The 19,936-nt window shown below is 43.1% G+C and overlaps 1 protein-coding gene across 1 annotated transcript; it reads right to left on the reverse strand.

Annotated features, from left to right (window-relative positions):
• Positions 1-1,432: 1,432 nt before the first annotated feature.
• Positions 1,433-19,498, reverse strand: ogdhb (oxoglutarate dehydrogenase b). The gene is made up of 22 exons (XM_076107097.1): positions 19,283-19,498; positions 16,924-17,112; positions 15,974-16,067; positions 12,610-12,725; positions 11,999-12,153; positions 11,768-11,914; positions 11,436-11,526; positions 10,549-10,728; positions 10,328-10,456; positions 9,023-9,202; positions 7,907-8,059; positions 7,256-7,358; positions 7,051-7,179; positions 6,813-6,963; positions 5,996-6,123; positions 5,599-5,777; positions 4,441-4,512; positions 3,543-3,668; positions 3,393-3,465; positions 3,140-3,303; positions 2,842-2,996; positions 1,433-2,680 (listed from the first exon to the last, which is right to left on the reverse strand). The coding sequence occupies exons 1-22, from the start codon at positions 19,487-19,489 to the stop codon at positions 2,560-2,562; spliced, it is 3,042 nt and encodes a 1,013-aa protein (XP_075963212.1). The 5' UTR covers positions 19,490-19,498; the 3' UTR covers positions 1,433-2,559.
• Positions 19,499-19,936: the final 438 nt, after the last annotated feature.

The following is a 19,936-nucleotide window of genomic DNA, read 5'->3' on the forward strand; positions in this document are numbered from 1 at the left end:
CTCTTGATTTATTACCTCAGTAAACATTGTAAACATGAGTTTATGGTCTCAATCTCTAGTTTCAAGTCTTCTTCACTACAGCATGATGTTCATACATGTTCTACGTCACTCCTCCTCAGTCTATATATGGTCACTTCCTGTTCACTGGTTGCAAAAAAAAAAAAGATGGCGACGACCAAATTGCCGAACTTGAAGCTTTAAAACGACCACAAACCAACTTGTCCTCATATTCAGTCAAAGGTTGATGCCCAGAAACGTCCCGAACACACGGCGACGTTAAAAGATCCAGGTCGACAAATTGTTTTAGTTTGAGTCCAAACATTAGTTTATTTTTGCCTAAAGCTCAACAAGTTAAAATGAAGACCGACTTGTTGTTGTTTGATTATAAATCTTTACTGCAGCAGCTGACAGGTTGTGAGCAGCTGATTCCTCTAACGTCTCACACTGAGCATTAAAAGCTTTGTGCAGAACCTTCAGGGTCTTTAGAATTATGGTAATATTGTGTTTAAATCTTCACTGAAAACATCTGTTAACAGGAAACCTGCTGCTGAAGCTTCCTGTTGAGTGAACTGTAATCATTCAAAGTCGAATAAACAGTCTGAGCTACAGCTGTGATTTATAAACACTTCACAGCTTCTCTGCTGCTTTAATGCTGAAATAAATGTCAGATTATTGCTAATGAAAGAGTCACGGAGGACCGACGGGAACATCTCACAGATTTAACGGTTAAATAAAAGAAGTTGAGCTTACTGGAGGAGTTAACGTCTCTTCAGAAGGAGCTGAGGGTCCACAGGAGAGGAGGCTGGTGTCTGATCTGCAGCATGATTAATGGGAAGCAGGTGAGTGTGTGTGTGGTGGGGGGACGGGGACGTCAGAGGACATCTGGTGGACAGGTAGAGAATTACAATGGAGGGAGGGCAGTGGAGGAAAACGTACTAGGAGTTAAAGTACCAGAGTATGAACATAGAAATACAAGTACTGACTATGCAGAATGATAGTAAACGTCTCCTCCAACAGTGGAGGAAGCAGATCTTTCTCTTAGAAGTACGAATACCACTGTGTTCAAATAACTGTTGTATTAAAACTCGTATTAAAGTACCAAAGTATCAGCATCAGGATATACTTTAAGTTACACAAGTTAAAGTACTCATTATGCAGAATAATATATATTGTATTAGAATTATTGATGCAATAATGTGCTGCTAGGTAGTATAATCTATAATAATACATCATAATAGTATATTAGTTGATTATATTTTATATTGTAAAATGTAACCTGCAACAGAATTTAAGTTATTAAATACATGCAGTGCAGTAAAAAGTACAATATTTCCCACTGAGATGTAGTGAAGTATAAAGTAGCAGCAAATGGAAAGTACTTGTACTTGTACTTAAGAACAGCAGTACCTCAAACAGACAAGAAAACAAACTGTTCACCAGGAACTACAATCTTTATTTATCCAAACCATACAACACTTTATGAACATAAATACATCCTTCAGCTGTGCCTCAGAAGTCTCCTTCGTTCCGGACGTGACGTCGTTACGTAATACAGGATGAAGGCCGGAGGAAGAGGAGGAGCAAATAAATAGAGGTGTGATGAAGATAAGCTGCATGTTGACGTCTGTTTCTTTACTCTTTGACTGAATAAAAGATTTTAATTCATGTTAATATTTGGAGGACTGACTCACGAACATAATAAAATATCGTGAACCTCGGCTCAATCATTGCAAATAATCACAAAAAATGATATCGCAGACAAATTAATTCCAGTTTAAAGGACCAGTTTCACATTCTGGGTGAAATGCACCGATTTGCTTTCACTGCTAAATATGCAGCTAGTTAGCTTAGCTTAGCATAAAGCTAGCCTGACACGTAGCCCCGTTAAAAGCATAAAGTGTCATTTTTACACTTTAGGATTTCAACGGATTCAATAAAAAAAAGTGAGTTTTTGAGTTTCCGTTTCCAGTCTTTATGCTAAGCTAAGCTAACGGACTGATAACAGAGTGATGTCGATCTCAGCCAACTCTTGGCAAGAATTCCCTTATTTTCCATCAGACTATTTAAAAATAAATATGTGCATCCGTGACTACGTTTACATGCACGAGAGGATTCAGAATATGACGTTTGAACCATATTAAATTCAGAATATCATCATATTCTGAATAACAGTGGAGTATTAGTGGGCATGTAAACGTTGTCAAGGTTTCCTCTGATTGTCTTTTAACTAAAATACATTTCTAGGAGATTCTACCGCGGATCAATAAATGATTCAAACGTGTGTTCAGCAGGTGATTTTGGTAGATTCTGGATGTGCATCATTGTTATTATTATTATCATCATGACATTATTTTGAAATGAAAGCAAAGCTAAAATGAAGATAAAAGTCTCATTATTCAATTACATTTTGTATAAATTGCTACATTTAATGCAGGTGAAACTTAACAGCAGCGACCATCTCTGTGAACACGCGGACGTCACGGTAACGGTGTTATTTTCATTGTGCGTCGTTTTATACGATGTGTAAATAAAAAACACGAGTAGGTGTGAAACCTGCGGCTACACTTTCCCTGAGAACGCCTCCAGATCGAAGGCCGTGTCCAGTAAACGCTGCAGCTCCGCCAGGTGAGTCGGTTTGTTCCCGGTAGCTGGAGCGGCTGCAGGGTCACGACCGGCATACCTTCACACACACACACACACACACACACACAGGAATAACATGTATAATAACATGTATATATATATATATATATATATATATATATATATATATATATATATATATATATATATATATACACACACATACTGTATGTTCTAATGTTTGTTTTCTGGACTCACCAGACGGGCCGCGTGTGGCCGATGGTGGTGCGGAGGCGGGGCTTGACGTAGTCGTAGTAGCCCTGGTTCTTGTGCTCTTCCTGGCACCAGACCAGGTCAGCGTTCAGGTATCGATCCATCTCCGCTTTCACCAGATCGAACGGGAACGGTGAGAGCTGAGAGGACGGAGACAAACGTGACGTCAGGAATGCTTCTGTTTGAGACGTAAACGCTTGAAGCTCACATGACTTGCTCTCCCTTGTTATGGTCTTTATTGAAGATGTTTTAAACCTCCAGTACACTGAACCTCTTCTCTCACCTGTTCCACGCGGACCACGGCCACATCCTGGTCCAGGCCTCTGTTCCTGCGCTCTCTGATCAGCTCGTAGTAGATCTTTCCGGAGCAGAAAACGACTCTCTTCACCTTCTCTGGGTCGGCGGCTGCAGCGCCGTCGTCTGGGATCAAACGCTTGAAGTGAGTCGCTGCAGAGAAACAAACACGACAAAGTGTCAGCGACACAACGAGAGAGCGACCGGTGTTTGAGAGGAGAAGAGCTTCATGACGTCTCTACCTGGAAGCATGTCGTCAAAGCTGGACTTGGCCTCCGGGTGGCGCAGCAGCGACTTGGGAGTGAACACGATCAGCTGAGGAGACAAGGAAACAAGCTCAGTGTCCTTGAAGCGCATCACGTGGAGCTTTGATTGCTCTCCTCTTTACTCACGGGCTTCCTGAAGGGCTGCAGGATCTGTCTGCGGAGGACGTGGAAGTAGTTTGCGGGAGTCGAGCAGTTGACGACGATCCAGTTACAGTCGTACAGCTGACGCACCGAAAAGTCCTCCGACAGTTTCTGACAAAACACAAAGAAGTACTTTAAGGAACGACACAACTACACAAAACAAGAAAACTTTATTGTCCAGCAGCTCACCGAACAGAAACAAACACAGGAAAAGTAAAAACAAATACAAATACATAAAGCATGTTCATGCATCCTGGCTGTCTGATGTCTGGTCGCAGAAGAATAAGACGGATGAAAGCAGCAGGAGGTCGGTGACTGTTGAGTCTTCACAGAGACCTGGATCCATGGTGGACCAGGATCAAGCTGCACTTGATGGGCAGACATCAGGACAGAGATCAGGACTCTGGTGGACCAGAGGAGGTGGACTCTATGGTTCTGATTACTTTTGAATGGAGAAACGCTTTCTTCATCGTCCTCTCTGCACATTTTTGTGGTTCGCCGACTATTTTTCCTGCTATTGACTCGATGCTAGAAAGTTTATTCTGAGATCTACGGTTTCTATAACGCTCTGTAGGATGTAAACAGGAAGTACCGTGTTCAGTGGGTTAAACTGTTTCTTTATGTTCTTCACATTATAAATGGGCTGAATGAGCTTTTAGCAGCTCCTGTCTGCACTGGATTACTTTGATACTGAAGAAAACTCGATGCTTCTCATCATCATGCTCAGTAAACTCATATCTGACGACTGAATTAATTATGGTTTTTTAGCAATTTTTTGTTTGGCACCGTGCAGACAAACAATCACCTGGATTAATGAAAGATGAACGTGAGCAGAATAAGTTAGAAGGAGCCAGAAACCTCAACGTTTCTGACACAAACTCACGGGGAAAACATCAGGATCGTCGTTGCACATCTGCAGAAACCTTTCAGGGCGAGCAGACGAGTGCTCCGGACCCTGAGAGAGAGAGAAGGAGAGAGCGAGAGGGAGAGAGAGAGAGAGAGAGAAGGAGAGAGCGAGAGGGAGAGAGAGAGAGAGAGAGAAGGAGAGAGCGAGAGTGAGAGAGAGAGAGAAGGAGAGAGCGAGAGAGAGAGTGAGAAGGAGAGAGAGAGAGAAGGAGAGAGAGAGAGAGAGAGAGAGAGAGAACGAGAGGGAGAGAGAGAGAAGGAGAGAGAGAGAGAGAGAGAAGGAGAGAGAGAGAGAGAGTGAGAAGGAGAGAGAGAGAGAAGGAGAGAGAGAGAGAGAGTGAGAGAGTGAGAGAGAGAGAAGGAGAGAGCGAGAGAGAAGGAGAGAGAGAGAGAGAGAGAGAGAAGGAGTGAGAGAGAGAGAGAGAGAGAGAGAGAGAGAGAGAAGGAGAGAGCGAGAGAGAAGGAGAGAGAGAGAGAGAGAGAGAGAGAGAGAAGGAGTGAGAGAGAGAGAAGGAGAGAGCGAGAGAGAAGGAGAGAGAGAGAGAGAGTGAGAGAGTGAGAGAGAGAGAAGGAGAGAGCGAGAGAGAAGGAGAGAGAGAGAGAGAGAGAGAGAGAGAGAGAGAAGGAGTGAGAGAGAGAGAAGGAGAGAGCGAGAGAGAAGGAGAGAGAGAGAGAGAGAGAGAGAGAGAGAAGGAGTGAGAGAGAGAGAGAGAGAGAGAAGGAGAGAGCGAGAGAGAGAGTGAGAAGGAGAGAGAGAGAGAAGGAGAGAGAGAGAGAGAGAGAGAGAGAGAACGAGAGGGAGAGAGAGAGAAGGAGAGAGAGAGAGAGAGAGAAGGAGAGAGAGAGAGAGAGTGAGAAGGAGAGAGAGAGAGAAGGAGAGAGAGAGAGAGAGTGAGAGAGTGAGAGAGAGAGAAGGAGAGAGCGAGAGAGAAGGAGAGAGAGAGAGAGAGAGAGAGAGAGAGAAGGAGTGAGAGAGAGAGAGAAGGAGTGAGAGAGAGAGAGAAGGAGAGAGAGAGAGAGAGAGAGAGAGAGAGAGAGAGAGAGAGAGAGAGAGAGAGAGAGAGAGATCAGTTGTGTATTTGTAACAGAGTGTAGTTCAGCATCACAAGGACACTTCTGGTTTCCTAGCTCGCACCATTCCCTCCATGCCGTGAGGAAGCAGCAGCACGATGCCGTTCTGTCGGACCCACTTGGCCTGACCGGAGCTGATGAACTGGTCGATGATGCACTGAGCCGTGTTGTGAAAGTCTCCGAACTGGGCCTCCCACAGAACCAGAGCGTTGGGACTGGCCATGGCGAAGCCCAGTTCAAAACCTGCACACGGAGAACAGAGAGAACTAAACACAACATTTACAGAGTTCGTTCTCCAGCTGACCTTCCTGTGAAGATACAAATCTCTGTGTGGCTTTCTTCACTCTTCGTGCATCAAAAAAACTACAAATTTGAAGAACATTTTTGTCCTTAAGGGTCTGAGTTTCTGTGCGCCACAGGTAAAGCTCTTTAAAACCGGGTTTTGTGTTGATGCGGCTCACCCAGCACTCCGTACTCCGACAGAGAGCTGTTGCAGACGGTGTACGGAGCTTGATCGGGGGAGACGTAGTTCATCGGGATGCAGATCCTCTTGTCAACGTTCTGGTCGTGAAGAACATGATGCCGATGACTGAAGCACAATCACAGAAAACAAACTGGGAGAGTGACGAAGATTTCGCTCTCTGTGGTCTTGAATTTCACTTCAAAATAAAAGTCCTGCTCCTCTATGGAAACAGAACAGTTCTTTGATCATTTAAAACATGTTTTTTTTTTTACAGGATCTTTTTAGAGCAAACATATTTAAAATAAAATATTGTTGATGAATTGTCACAATTTTAAGCTTCGTTTTCTGAAGGAATTGTTCGTCACACATGACGTGTTCGAGGATCGTCTGGTTTTGGGGTTCAGAGGGTTAAACTGGGATTTCGGTGCAATCGCCCCACAATAAAGGAATGATTAAGCAAACCGGTGTCAACAAAAAGAGCATTAATCCGTTTCTAATTCCAGTATTTTCACCCTTGTCGTCCTGTAGCTGATGGGTGTGAACCATCTCGTCCAGTTAAACCAGTGTGTGAAATACGGGGGGGTCTGAGACCTCTTGAAAGCCTCAATAGCTTAATTTCAGGGGTCTCTAAAATCACAAGACAATAATTTGTCACTTGCAATCGTCACTAAAATGTATTTTAAAAGCTTTTTCACGACATTTATTCATAAATATGACACCAGAAACGAAGCGAGACGGTCTTCACGTCTGTTTAAGGACCTACTCGGACCCCCTTTTGGAGAAACGATGCACTTCCTGGTTCCCGTCTGCGTTACCTGAACGTTCCCCTCTCCACATCCTGTCCGCTGAGGCGAACGTGGATCCCGTCTTTGAGCAGAGAGCCAAAGGCCATATATTCCCCGAGGGCCCAGTCGCACACTCGCTGATTCACCATATTCGCACGGCCTTTTAGGATACGACTCAAACCTGGAACACAAACCATTCCAACACAGATTAGAAAAGACACATTTGGAGGTTTTCGGTGTAAACACGGAGGAGGAGAGCGGTCGGTACCTCCGTGGATCGTGAAGTCCTCCACGGGGACGGAAGCAGCGATGTTTCCAATATGGCCGAGCTCTTCTTCACTGATGCCAGTGGAGGGACAGCTCATGCTCTTAGGCTGTCCCTCCAATGTGAAGAAATCTACAGACAGACACCACAGCTCAGACTACGGACTGGGATTTAAACATCAGACAGGTAGAAGGACAGGACTCCTCACCGGGCCACGGCGAGTCCAGCCAGTGTTTGATGTGAAGGATCTTCTCGTCTTTGGAGCGAGCGTAAGCCTCCTCGCATATTCTGTCGTACCTCGCTACTTCCTCCTGAAAGAGAAAGATGCAGCTTATATAAAGCTTCCCCAACGTACTCGTCCTCCAGACACTGACGGGGTTTGATGGCCACTTTCGGAACAAGAAGAAGGTGTTTGTTTCCCACATGGCACCCCATTAATTTATCTTATAGTCGACAGAATGAACTGCTTTAAAATGACGTCAACAGACATATTTTGGTGATGTGGTGAAGCAGCGTGGGATCATAAGAGTTGTTGTCTTCATTGCAGTCGTTAGGATAACTTCAGTGTTGATGTTTCAGAAGGTTCTGTACCACAGAGGTCTCCTCCTCTCCATAACAAAGGACCCGCTGATTAAAACACAGTGTTTTGTTTCCCCGACGCTGTTAGGAGGACGCGCGGGACGTCCTGGAAGGGTTGAGAGACGAGCTAATGCTAACGTTAGCTCACCTGGTTTCTCTGATGACTTAAGATTTGTAGAAATGTATAATCTACATTTGTGGAGCCAGAAATTCATGAATAATATGAGAGGTAACGTAAACGTATCCTCCAGAGAAGCGTGTTCACGTTTAGCATCTTCACCTCGTACGCTGGTGTCGTGACGACGCCCTCGGCGATGACTTTTTCTGCAAACTTCTGCAGGACTCCTTTCTGCTTCTTGATCTGCTTGTACATCAGCGGCTGCGTGAACATCGGCTCGTCTATCTCGTTGTGGCCGTTGCGTCTGTAAGACACCTGAACGTGAGGAGAGTTTAGTTATACGCTCCTCTTAACACACAGTCCTCCTGTCGACACAATCGAGTGTTTTAATCAATTATCATGACAAACATATGTGAACTTCAGTGTTAATCTGTGTTTTTCCACTTTATATTCATTACTCTTGTATAATATTTACCTTTTTCTCACACGCTGCTCCTCTTTGGTTACTGAACTTGAACTGAAGTCCTCGTCTGTCTGCTAACGCCACTCTGAAGCTTTATTTATATGTAGTTCATACTCGCCGTAGTGAAGCTAGCGTGAGGTGTGTGCACCACAAAGCGGCGCTTGGTAGTGAACCTCTGAATTGTTTAAAACTAGGCGCTCACTGCGTGTTTGATCAGAGCTTTTCAGGCGTGACTGTCACAAATAATTCACTAATAAAACATTATCTACATTTTACAAAGACGCTTTAGAAACAGTGTTAAAAATCTACATCTGAGTAAATGTTTTGCAGCCAAATCAAACAGTTTACAGGATATTCAACCTTTGTATCATTATAATACATTTAACTTATCTCCTTACAGAGCTTATACAAAGGCAATAAAGTAGTCCATGACTATGAGATATGAGTTGTCTTCTCGGTTCTTGGCAGTACATTTTGTCTTCAGCCCTCTGGCGTCTCAGAGGATAATGCAACGAACAGCACAGAGTATATCTTTATATGCCGGCATTTATCGTAAACCCTGACGAAATGTCAGGAAGGTATGAAAACAAAGATGGCGCCCAAGCCTCTCCTACTTCCAGTCTGTCCTCACAACTAGTTGCCTGGACCTGTCGGGCTGTAGCTCATCCAGTAACTGTCACTGGATCATTAAGATGTCTTGACTTAATTTTCCCTGCATGGGATCCACCTTAAAAATCACCAAACCATGATTTCATCAGAGGAAACCTGCTGGATTTAAATCCGGAGCTACAAAGACCCCCCTCCTGTGTACTCACCAGGTCCACCACTACATCTTTATGGAAGGTGTTCCTCCACTTGGCTGCCACTTTGCACACATACATCACAGCCTCCGGGTCGTCTGCGTTGACGTGGAAGATGGGAGCGTTGACGACGCGTGCCACGTCCGTGGGATACGGAGACGAACGCGCCATCCTGGGATCCGTGGTGAACCCGATCTGTGTGGATGAGAGGATGAATTAATTCATCAAACAGACTCTAACCAGCTAAATCTGCTCTCTTTTCATTGTTTCAGGCTGTGGATTCAATAAAAACCACAAATAAAGTAATGAATGGGGGTGTTTCCACCATAGACTGTGTATAAGAAGTGGACGTAGTCATTGGGACGTCACCCATTGGTTTGTTGACGGATGTTATGAAGCCTCAATTTCAGCGAATTCGCCGTCGCCATCTTTTACGGCGTTCAGCATGTTGTTTTTGCAACCAGTGATCAGGAAGTGACCATATCAGGACTGAGGAGGAGTGACGTAGAGACGCCGTATACGTCTCTGGTAGAGACCTGTCAATCACCGTGTAGCCCCGCCCTAAAGCATCCCCTGCTTTATGGTCTGTTTGACTCTAAATGGACCATAATGTACTAAATGAACATCATGCTGTATTGAAGAAGACTTGAAACTAGAGATTGAGACCATAAACTCATGTTTACAATGTTTACTGAGGTAATAAATCAAGAGAGAAGTAGAGTCATTTTCTCATAGACTTCTATACAACCAGAGGAGTCGCCCCCTGGTGGACACTAGAGAGGATGCAGCTTTAACAAATGAAGCATCGGATTCACTCTTCAGAACCTGAAGTTGCCTCCTGGTTTCGACCTTCACCTACTTGCACTTCTCCAAAGTAATTTCACTTCCTGTAGCCTGCAGCTGCTTTAAATTTTCAAGAAACCATGGCGGGAGATGCTGGAGAAACAACAGAACTGGAAAATCTTTCTGCTTCCCTGAACTCAGCGGAGTGTCAACATTTCTGCGTTCCTGCGTTATGTAAACAACGAACGTGCCGTCAACAGACGATCTGGAGACTTTGATCAGATGTAAAGGAGCTTTCTGCCATCCAGCAGCTCTTCTTTCTGTTCAGTTTGTTCCCTATTAACTGGTGGAATACGTTATTCTAACCCGTCAAAATGACGGCCGGTGTTCATCAATGAAGGATTTCAGGAGCCGTTTGCTGTTTTCATGATTTAGGACGCCTTCAAAACTTCAAGAAAACAACCCTTCATGTAGCTAAACTGGTTTTATATTCAACATATTAACCTGTTTGTCCCACTTTAACGCTGACAGACGTACCTGGTTGTTGACCACCACGTGTATGGTGCCATGTGTGGTGTAGGACGGCAGGTCAGACAGGTGGAACGTCTCGTACACGATACCCTGACCTGCAAACGCAGCGTCACCGTGAAGCAGAACGGACATCACCTGTGACATCAATCGTCAGGGTACAACAATGTCAGAAACACGAGCAAAGGGGCCTTTCTTCCCTCCGTACGTTTGTGTGAAACCCAGCGTACCCTCTTGCCCTCCGTGTCTCCGCAGTAGAACTGCTCGGCTTTGGTTTTTCCCTGAACCACCGGGTCTACGGCCTCCAGGTGGGACGGGTTCGCCATGAGCGACATGGTGATCTCCCGGGCGCTGACCCGGTTCATCCTCTTGTTGTACGTCCCCAAGTGATACTTCACATCGCCAGAACCCTGAGAGCAGAGAAGTCAGAAGAGAATTAAACCCGTCACACTTAGGCAGACAAATAATAATCATTTTTTATTAAGTCAAAATACCCAAAACGTTTGCTGATTGCAGCTTCTCAAATGTGACGATTCGCTGCTTTACTCTCTTTAGTCGTTTTAAATTGAATATCTTTGGGTTTTGGTCTGTTGGTCGGTCAAAACAAGCAATTTCGACATTTTGGAAAATATGGTTATTTGCTTTATTGTCAAGAGTTCGATATAGAATAATATGAAGCTACAGCTGGTTAGCTTAGCTTAGCATTAAAGACTGTTTCAGGGGGAAACAGCTAGCTTGGCTGTATCCAAAGGTAACAAATCCACCAAGCAGCTGCTCTGAATCTCACTATTTGACGTGTTCAATCTTGTTTGTTTTTTTAAATCAATGCACAGACCAAAGCGTGAAAACAAGACGTCGTAGAAAGCCAGGCCAGCTGTTTCTAGTCTTTATGCTAAGCTATGCTAATTGCCTGCTCTCTTCATGTATTAGGTAATGATCTTCTCATATAGAATAAGTGTATTTAAAATACCCCCTTAGGCTCTGAGAAACTGTGACGGATATTTCTTCCAATTTTCTGAATTTTTATAGTCTAAACAAATAATCGATGAATTCAAAAATCAACACGCAAAGGACTTTAATCACAGCTCGCTCTGCTGTCAGCAGCTCTTGTTCAAACCTCGTCAGCTGCTTCCAGTTTAGAGTCGAACTGGCAGAAGATTTGTTCGAGCTCCTTCCGGATCACGTTAGCCAGAACGTTGAGCCTCCCTCTGGACACGGAGGAGCACATTTCATATTAGGTACAAGATATGCCACCATTTCCTATAACTCTACAGCATTGAGTCCAAAAGTCAACATTTTTTGGAAATAAGATCGATGTTATCATTATCATTCATTTCAACGCGGTCAAAAAACAGTTTGCTCTTGAACCTGCAGTCTAACTCCTGTAATATGGCAGCAATCTAACAGCACAATGAATGACATTTACATAACCACGTGATGTTGGTTCACCTGTGAGGCATCCCCATGATCACACTCTCCACTCCGCTCTGGCTGGACTCGTCGATGATGGTCTTCAGGGCCGGGATGAGCGACTCACAACCCTCCAGACCGAACCGTTTCTCAGAGGACCACTTCCTCTGGAGGAAGTCCTCGAACCTGTGAACAGGTGGTGCTGCTGCTTCACATTGTGTCTCAGAACATCCATGATGTGATGAGCAAATATGCAGAACTCAGACTGACCTTGTGGATCGGATCATCCTGGCCAGAAGAGTCCTCTTCTCCTCCAGACTGAAGTGCATGACTCCCGGTGTCTCAAACTTGCGTCTGATCCACTGGCACTGCTCCATGTCGTTAATGAACATGAACTCTACTCCGATGTGCTGACAGTAGGACATCTAGCAGAGAGGAGGGTTAACGGGACTAATCTTCTGTGTCATTTGTCCTGTAAAAAGAAGCTTGAAGCTGTGCGTATTGGGCCTCATGCAGGATGTGACATGAGAACTAACTTCTGGGCAAAAACCCCATAAATCCACCTCTACACTGACGAGGAGGGATTATTATTATCTATAAACTCGTATCTCATATTCATAAACTACTTTATTGCCTTTATACAAACCCTGTAAAGAAACAAGTCAAGTATGAAATGTATTATAAGGAAACAAAAGGTTGATTATCCTGTAAACTATAAAGTAAATAAAGTTGAATCTAATGTAATTGAAATGAAAGACGGTTTGGGGTTAGGGTTGTCCTATTCATTAATCCTATGAACTGAAGCACTCTAAACTTCTGTCTGAAAGGTGCGATACAAATGAAGTTATCACTGTAGGAATGTTTTCAGGACGTGGTTTTACCTCCAGGCGTCGTATGATCTCCCTGAGAGGCAAAGAGCTCTCGCTGCCTCCGATGAAGGTGGTGGTGGGAAGACGGAACACTTTGTCCAAGTCGGACTCAGCCAGTCCGTACAAACCTGCCGCAGAGACATAAAGACATCCACGTGAGGAGGAACACCACCGAACGAGTACAGGCATGCAAACCAGGTTAGGGTGTGTGTGTGTGTGTGTGTGTGGGGGGGGGAGGGGGCAGAAACATACCATGTGACTGACATGTTTAACCGAGAAACAGTCGATAACAGGAGGGCTCAGGAAACACCACTGAAGTCAAGATTTCCTGGAATCTTCACTATTTTAACTCCATAAACAGATGTTTTAATCTTAATTTATCTTTATTTTGAAGGACTAATCGATTAATCGTTGCAGCTCAAAAAGCAACACCACAAAGATTTACACACAGACTTCATCTTTAGATGTTGTGAGTGCAGATTGAGCTCCATTGAACCACATTCTGGACTCATCATTAGCGAGCTTTAGTTCTCCTCATTAAGAGTAAAACGAGCTTTGTGGATTGAAATCGGTCACGTAATTATATCCTTGAATCCCTTACGAGGCCAGAAGGTCTCTTGGGGTTCCTGCTGAATCAGAACTGGACTGAATATATCATCTTTTAACAGACTGAGCTTTCTTCATCGGGACCCCGAGGCTCCGGACTAGCCTGACAAACAAGATCAGGCAGATCCTGTGTCCTCCTTTACGTCTGAGACTCTGTTTATCTAAAGTATGTTGCACCAGACAGAGATAACGCGCTATGGATCAGAGGAGGGGGCGGAGCTTGTATCTATGTCTGTGTCAGCTTTACATAAGAGATCTTTAGACTCTCCCTGCTCTCCGTAAACCGCCTCACACATGAAAGAAAACAGACTTTGCTGTCTTTGATAAGGTTCGTTGGGGTCTGTTTGTCCCCCACCGGCTGCTGAGCAAAGGCCACACACCCGATAGCTCAATATCCTCTTCACCTCTTCCACAAGAAGAGGTGGCCATGCAACGACCACAATGCTAGTTAATAAGCTAATGATGAACCACAGACCCGGATGAAGGCCAAAGCATGACTTAGTTCCCACTAAAAGCAGCGCAAAAAGCAAAGATGTCAGATTCTCCTACGATCTGATAACACAGACGTTCTTCATCATGAGAACCACAAACACACACACACTGTGTTGTTCTCATTTATTCTGATGGGCGGATTTGAACGCCAACCTTTTGTCCGACCTGTGTGAACCTCAGGCCCACCGGGACAAAGCAGAGCGCAGTGACACCTGAACAATACCGCTTTTAACTGTGGAAACGTCCCATTACAGCTCCGAACAATCACCCTGTTTCTGAACTCAGAGGCCCGACCTTTTCATCACACACACACACACACACACACACACACACACACACACACACACACACACACACACACACACACACACACACACACACACACACACACACACACACACACACACACACACACACACACACACACACACACACGTTTGAACTCTTTGCACAACAAGTAAACTGACAAGTCAATGTTTAGTTAACACAGTGAAATCATACAACTCAATAAAGAACTATTTATATTCACAGATCACTTCCCAAACATCGGACCTGATATGTGCGTAAAGTGTTAACAACCATAAAGCATGTCGTCTTATCTGGTCTCCTCAGAAACTATAACCTGCTGTACAGAATGTGCTGATAAGATACACGTGTGTGCGTGGACAAATGTGACTTATAAGGTATGAATTAATGAGTTATAATCTGGATAACAATATGTTTGAGACATAAAGAGAACACAAATAAACTTTCTACTGCAGCACTTGTTACGTTCAGACTGTCTATGCGGTGCCTGATGGGTCATAAATAGTCTGTTAATAATAAGTAATAATAAAACTCTTAGGTTGTTACCAGGTGTATTTACTCCTCTATCATAACTAGCTATTATGAATAGAAATGTTTATTAATTAAATTACTTTTTCTAAGAAGCAATAAACTCTGCGGTTATTAATGTTAGTGAACGATTAACAGGCTGTTCTTCAATTAAAATAATCTACAAAGTCTGCAGTTTAATAACGTCTCAAACTGACCTGGTCATGAACATGTAAAACACATTTTGTGTCACTTTCAGCAACATTTTTAAGGTTTAACCATAACTGGGCTTCAACTAATGACTATCTATTCTACTATCGGTTCGTCTGCAGGTTACTTTCTCGAGTAATTGACTCGTTATTTAGTCCATAAAACCTCAGAAAATAGAGACAAATGTTCCTACGGTCCAAGGTGACGTCTTTGAGAGAAAAGGAGTGACGAGGCTGATGACGCTCCTCTCCACAGATACTACACAAAAATACTTTGAGACACTGAACAAAATGTCGTGTAGTGCAGGTTTTATTTTCCTAAAACCCTCTGCTGTCACAATCGAAGAGGAAAAGGATCATTATTACTATAAAGCATTACTTATTTTAATATACTTTTACCCTAAAAGGTCAGTTGTTTGTATGAGGTTCTTCTCTATAGTCAGTGTTCTACTACAGTAGATGGAACAAAGCAATGTTCTGCTGTGGACGTATTCTAGACTCCGAACAGAATCTCTATCAGTTTAAGTGAACGTTACATTTAGAATGTTTCCACCTCGTTACCTTGCTGTCAGACACTGAAGCTGTTATCTCTGATCTCTACAAACACACCAGACTCCATTCACTAAACACTGATTCTACCTCTCAGGACACAGGAGCTGCTGCTGCCTCCATCGGTTAGTTAGTTTGTGTTTATCGTGTGACTTTTGTGTTTTAAAGGGTTAGTTTTGATTCAGAGAACATAGATAACAGCTTCAGTAAGGTAAAGAGGGGGAAATATTCTAAATATAGCTTTAAGATATAATCTGTAGCATTTAGGAGGATCTATTGGCAGAAATGGAATATATTATGTTTAAGTAATGTTTCTTTCATTGTATTAAAATAAGAATTGCTGTGTTTGAATGAGTCCTTTATATCTACATACAGAGGTGAAACAGCTGCAGAAAGTCAGACATAAACCCGAAAAACGTCCACAATCAAGCCACCGTAAAATAAAGTTCTTGGCTAAGTTTTGTGAAATGTAAGATTGCCTTGTGGATACGTTAATAGTAGATTAGAGTGATGAGGTCAGATTGTAGGGGAGATCCCTCAAGAGGAGTATGAGGGATTTGATGAGCGTGTCACATGGAGAAAGGTGTGAAGAAAGAAAGAAAAAGACTCAACGAAGGGCTGGGATTGGATAACTATTTGTGAGAAATGAAACCAGGAAGTGGGAAGGAGCGGGAGAGTAAACAAGTAAACAGGTTCATGTTCCTCACCAACGTTCTGGAAACCAACGGCACACGGGGCATCGTCAAAGTCCACACAGCTGATCTCCAGAGGGTCCAGCTTGGCTATGTGATGTCCTCGGACCTTTTGAACAGAGAAACACAGCTCAGTGTGTGTGAGTGTGTGTGTGAGTGTGTGTCTGTCAGCAGAACCCTAGACAGAGGTTCTGGGTCAAAGTTTGTAAATCCAACGTCCTTCTAACGTTCCTTTAGCTCGCTAAGCTAACTGAGGAGAGCTAAACTTGAGCAGAGGTGGAACACAATTAAGGACTATTTTACTCCAAGACATTTATCTGACAGCTATAGTTACTTATTGCTATAATTGTCTTCATCTCAACCAGCTGCAACATTTAAATGACATGTTCAGGCATCAGTCAAAACAAAAAAATACAATATACAGTACATAATAATACAACAGTATGAACCGGGCATTCTGCATCATAAATACTTTCACTTTTGTATGTATAGCTAGCTTATATATAGGATGTACTGTAGTCTACCGCCTCTACGGTACTGAGGTTTATCAACTGATCTACAACTGAGATAAAGTTACAGCACTGAGTTTCATTGTCATCAATAAAAAGATAAAGACGGTGATATTCTTTCATTACAGTAAACACTAGTTTATTTAGGCACCAGTTCTACTGCCCCAAAAATGCTCACTAGAACACCTAATGTGGATTAATCCACCACTAAAAATAGTCCATTAAAAAGGTTGGCTGAATTGTTGTAAACATTGTAAACATGAGTTTATGGTCTCAATCTCTAGTTTCAAGTCTTCTTCAATACAGCATGATGTTCATTTAGTACATTATGGTCCATTTAGAGTCAAACAGACCATAAAGCAGGGGATGCTTTAGGGCGGGGCTACACGGTGATGGACAGGTCTCTACCAGAGACGTACACGGCGTCTCTACGTCACTCCTGAGTTTGTAGTTTACCTGGTACGCTCGTATGAGTGAATGCACTGCCAGATGATCCCTCACCACCTTCTCCACATTGGACTGGGAACCCACCAGTGCCTGAACACTGGCCAGTCCCCGAGGAGACCCACTGAGGGGTGGAGGGCTCTGGTGGGCCGAACCAGGCGGAGCTCCAGCGTTAGCGTTACGGAAAAATATGTCCCAGGACTGCAGGGAGAGACAGGAGAGAGGATGAAGGTAGACAAGTTATTCAACACGCTTCAAACAAATATATTACTTTACATACATATTGTTGTGTTATATAAATGTAAGTAATGGTGCTGTTAGATTGCAATAATTGTCATGGCTATGAGTTGGATTGTAATATTAAAGATAATGTTAAACGGAACATGATGCTGTGAAAATGTCGCACTAAGCTTTTAAAAAGGGAGCGTTTGTTTGAATAGAGGAGACTTTGCTATTAAATATCTATATTTCTTTATGTTTAGATATTCTAAACAAAATGTTGACACTCTTTTATAAATGTTTCTTCACTTAACTTTAACTGTGTCGCTTTCAGGCGACACTGATGAATGATGTTCATCAGTTTGTTGGTTGTAAATATGAGGCTGTTCTACTTGGCCCAACAAAGACAAAGGTCAAAGTTCTAGATAAGCTTGGCAGCAACCTGGCATGTCATCAGCCTTTCTAGTAATTTGGAGGATTTGTTTGTAAATGCTGGTCTTGTATATGAGGTTGGATTCATAAATAGCTATTCTGTGTTCTGTTTTGACTTCTCAGAAGAAGCTAGGACGTAATTTATGACGGAGAAAGTTGTTGCTGGAATGGAGTCAGTAATTCAAGTCATCTCCGGGCCTTTGAGCACTAATGGTGTGGAATGAAGTCGTATTATTATTATTATTATGACAGAGCAACTGGGTTAAAGTCACCATGAGCTAATGGGCATTTTTAATATTTAGAAATAAAAAAGCAGTAATTACTATTAAGGCTTATTGTGCAAAAAAGAAGGGAGAGGAGACGAGATAACGCGCATATATAATCTGTTTTGTCGTTTTATTGTGGTTAGACCTCCGAACCATCCGTGGGGAAAGAGCTCTATCCATTCAGCTGAATTATTATTTGTCTGTTCAATAAATATGTTTTTATATTTTAAGAGTTTCCTCATCTCGAGTATTTCTCACCGGGAGGTTTAAAAAGATTATTTTCCACCACATGTCCCCACACAGTAGTAATGTTACGTTCACTCACACACACACCAACCGTTCTGCGCTTCAGTGCTTTCAAACTGATGTAGTCACGCGCAGGACTCCCACACGAGACTCGGTCCGTTAACGTAACTTTAATACTCACTTTGATAGACATCTTAGCTAACGTTATGCGTGGAATTTAAGTGAGAAATGGCAGTTTGTAGTAGCAGTAACAACGCTAACGGAGACTGCATAACGTTAGCTCTCACAGATAGTGTGTCCAAATCCACCAGTGGGTTAAAAGCACAGAGGCCTTATACAACTTAAATAACATGAGCATTATAAAAGAGATTAACTTCCCTCATAAGAAACTTTAAATACAGGTGTTAATAAGTATTTTTTAACCGCTGAAGGGAGCATGAAAATACATGTTTGTGTGTCCGCCACCTTATTAAAAACCCAGATCACTACATGCTAACAGCTAATTCTCCCCTCTGAGCTAACAGGGAGGTTTACCTTCTTTGGATGTCAAACACTTTCCACTCATTACTTTTGCAACTTTGAGGAGTTTAAAACACAAAAACTCCTCGTGTTTATCTCCCAAAAACGCTGACAGTTATTCTGTATTTTTTAACCCCCACATGCATGAATCTCACAAGGACTTCATATCGAAATATGTCACAAATAGTAAAGTATATTTAAGGGTAATCTGGTAGCTGTTGAACTCAGTATTCTCTCTTAAAGCCCTCCTCAAAACTCATTTTTATCTCTTGTTAACCAATCTCGACTTGATTTCGAATGACACTACAACACATATCTAACTATCTCAACATCTTTCGATGTGAAATAACTGGTGTAACTGTATTTTTGACTAGAAACACATTCACAGTGTTTGTTTCTCTCTCTGCTTCCGTCATTCACTGTTTGCTCTGTTCTGCTATTCAAACACGCATAAGCAAACACACAAAGCACCAGCAGTGTGTATTAGTACCTTTAGCCTACTGCAGATACTACAGGTAGCTGTAATCACTGAGAGGAAGAAGAAGTTTTATCAGAGTAAAGAGACACACACTCATTGTGCATGAGCGCTGAACCTGTTTTGCATAAGTGCATGAGCAAAATTCAACTTTTCAAGCATGAATAAAAGCAGGTGTGACATCAAACACAAGACATAAGAGGGGTACAAGTACCTTGTGCACATTCCTGGGATTCTCCAGCCATGCATAGTACATCTCCTCCACATAGTTGGAGCTGGTGCCGTTAAGAAAGGGCTCAGCAGCTGCCGATGTGTTCAGGAGCCTTGCAGGCTTAAACGTCCTGGGCTGTGATTGGCTCGGGGCCGTCTGCGCAGCCGTTAAAGGCCGAAGCCTTGCGACTGTAGTCCTTAAGCGGTGCATGGCTGCAGATCAGCCACAACTCCCAAAAAAACCCCGTCCCTTCCTGGAAAAACAATATGGCAGCACGTTCCCGTAGATCAGGAGGCCCTCAAACGCTCCTTCAGCAGCTGCTCCTCTCGTTCCTCCTGCTTTGGGGTTGACTTCTCCACAACTCCTTCTCCGATCGTCTCCTGGATCCTGTTGAGCGTAAACATAAATAATGTAAATATTGATAGTAACCTTAAAGGATAAGATTATAGAGACCACATAGACCCTGTATAAGAAGTGGAAGTAACCAACTTGACGTCACCCGTTGGTTTGTGGACTGACGTTTTGAAACCTCCAGTTCGGCGTCGCCATCTTGGATTACGGCCGTCGCCATGTTGTTTTTTTCGCAACCAACGAACAGAAGTGACCATATTTGTAATGCGGAGGAGGGACGTAGAGACGTTGTGTAAGGTAGCAGCA

The sequence above is a fragment of the Anarhichas minor genome, unplaced genomic scaffold (genome assembly GCF_050575085.1).
Source record: "Anarhichas minor isolate MPS153535 unplaced genomic scaffold, ASM5057508v1 ptg000002l, whole genome shotgun sequence".
Lineage (NCBI taxonomy): Eukaryota > Metazoa > Chordata > Actinopteri > Perciformes > Anarhichadidae > Anarhichas > Anarhichas minor.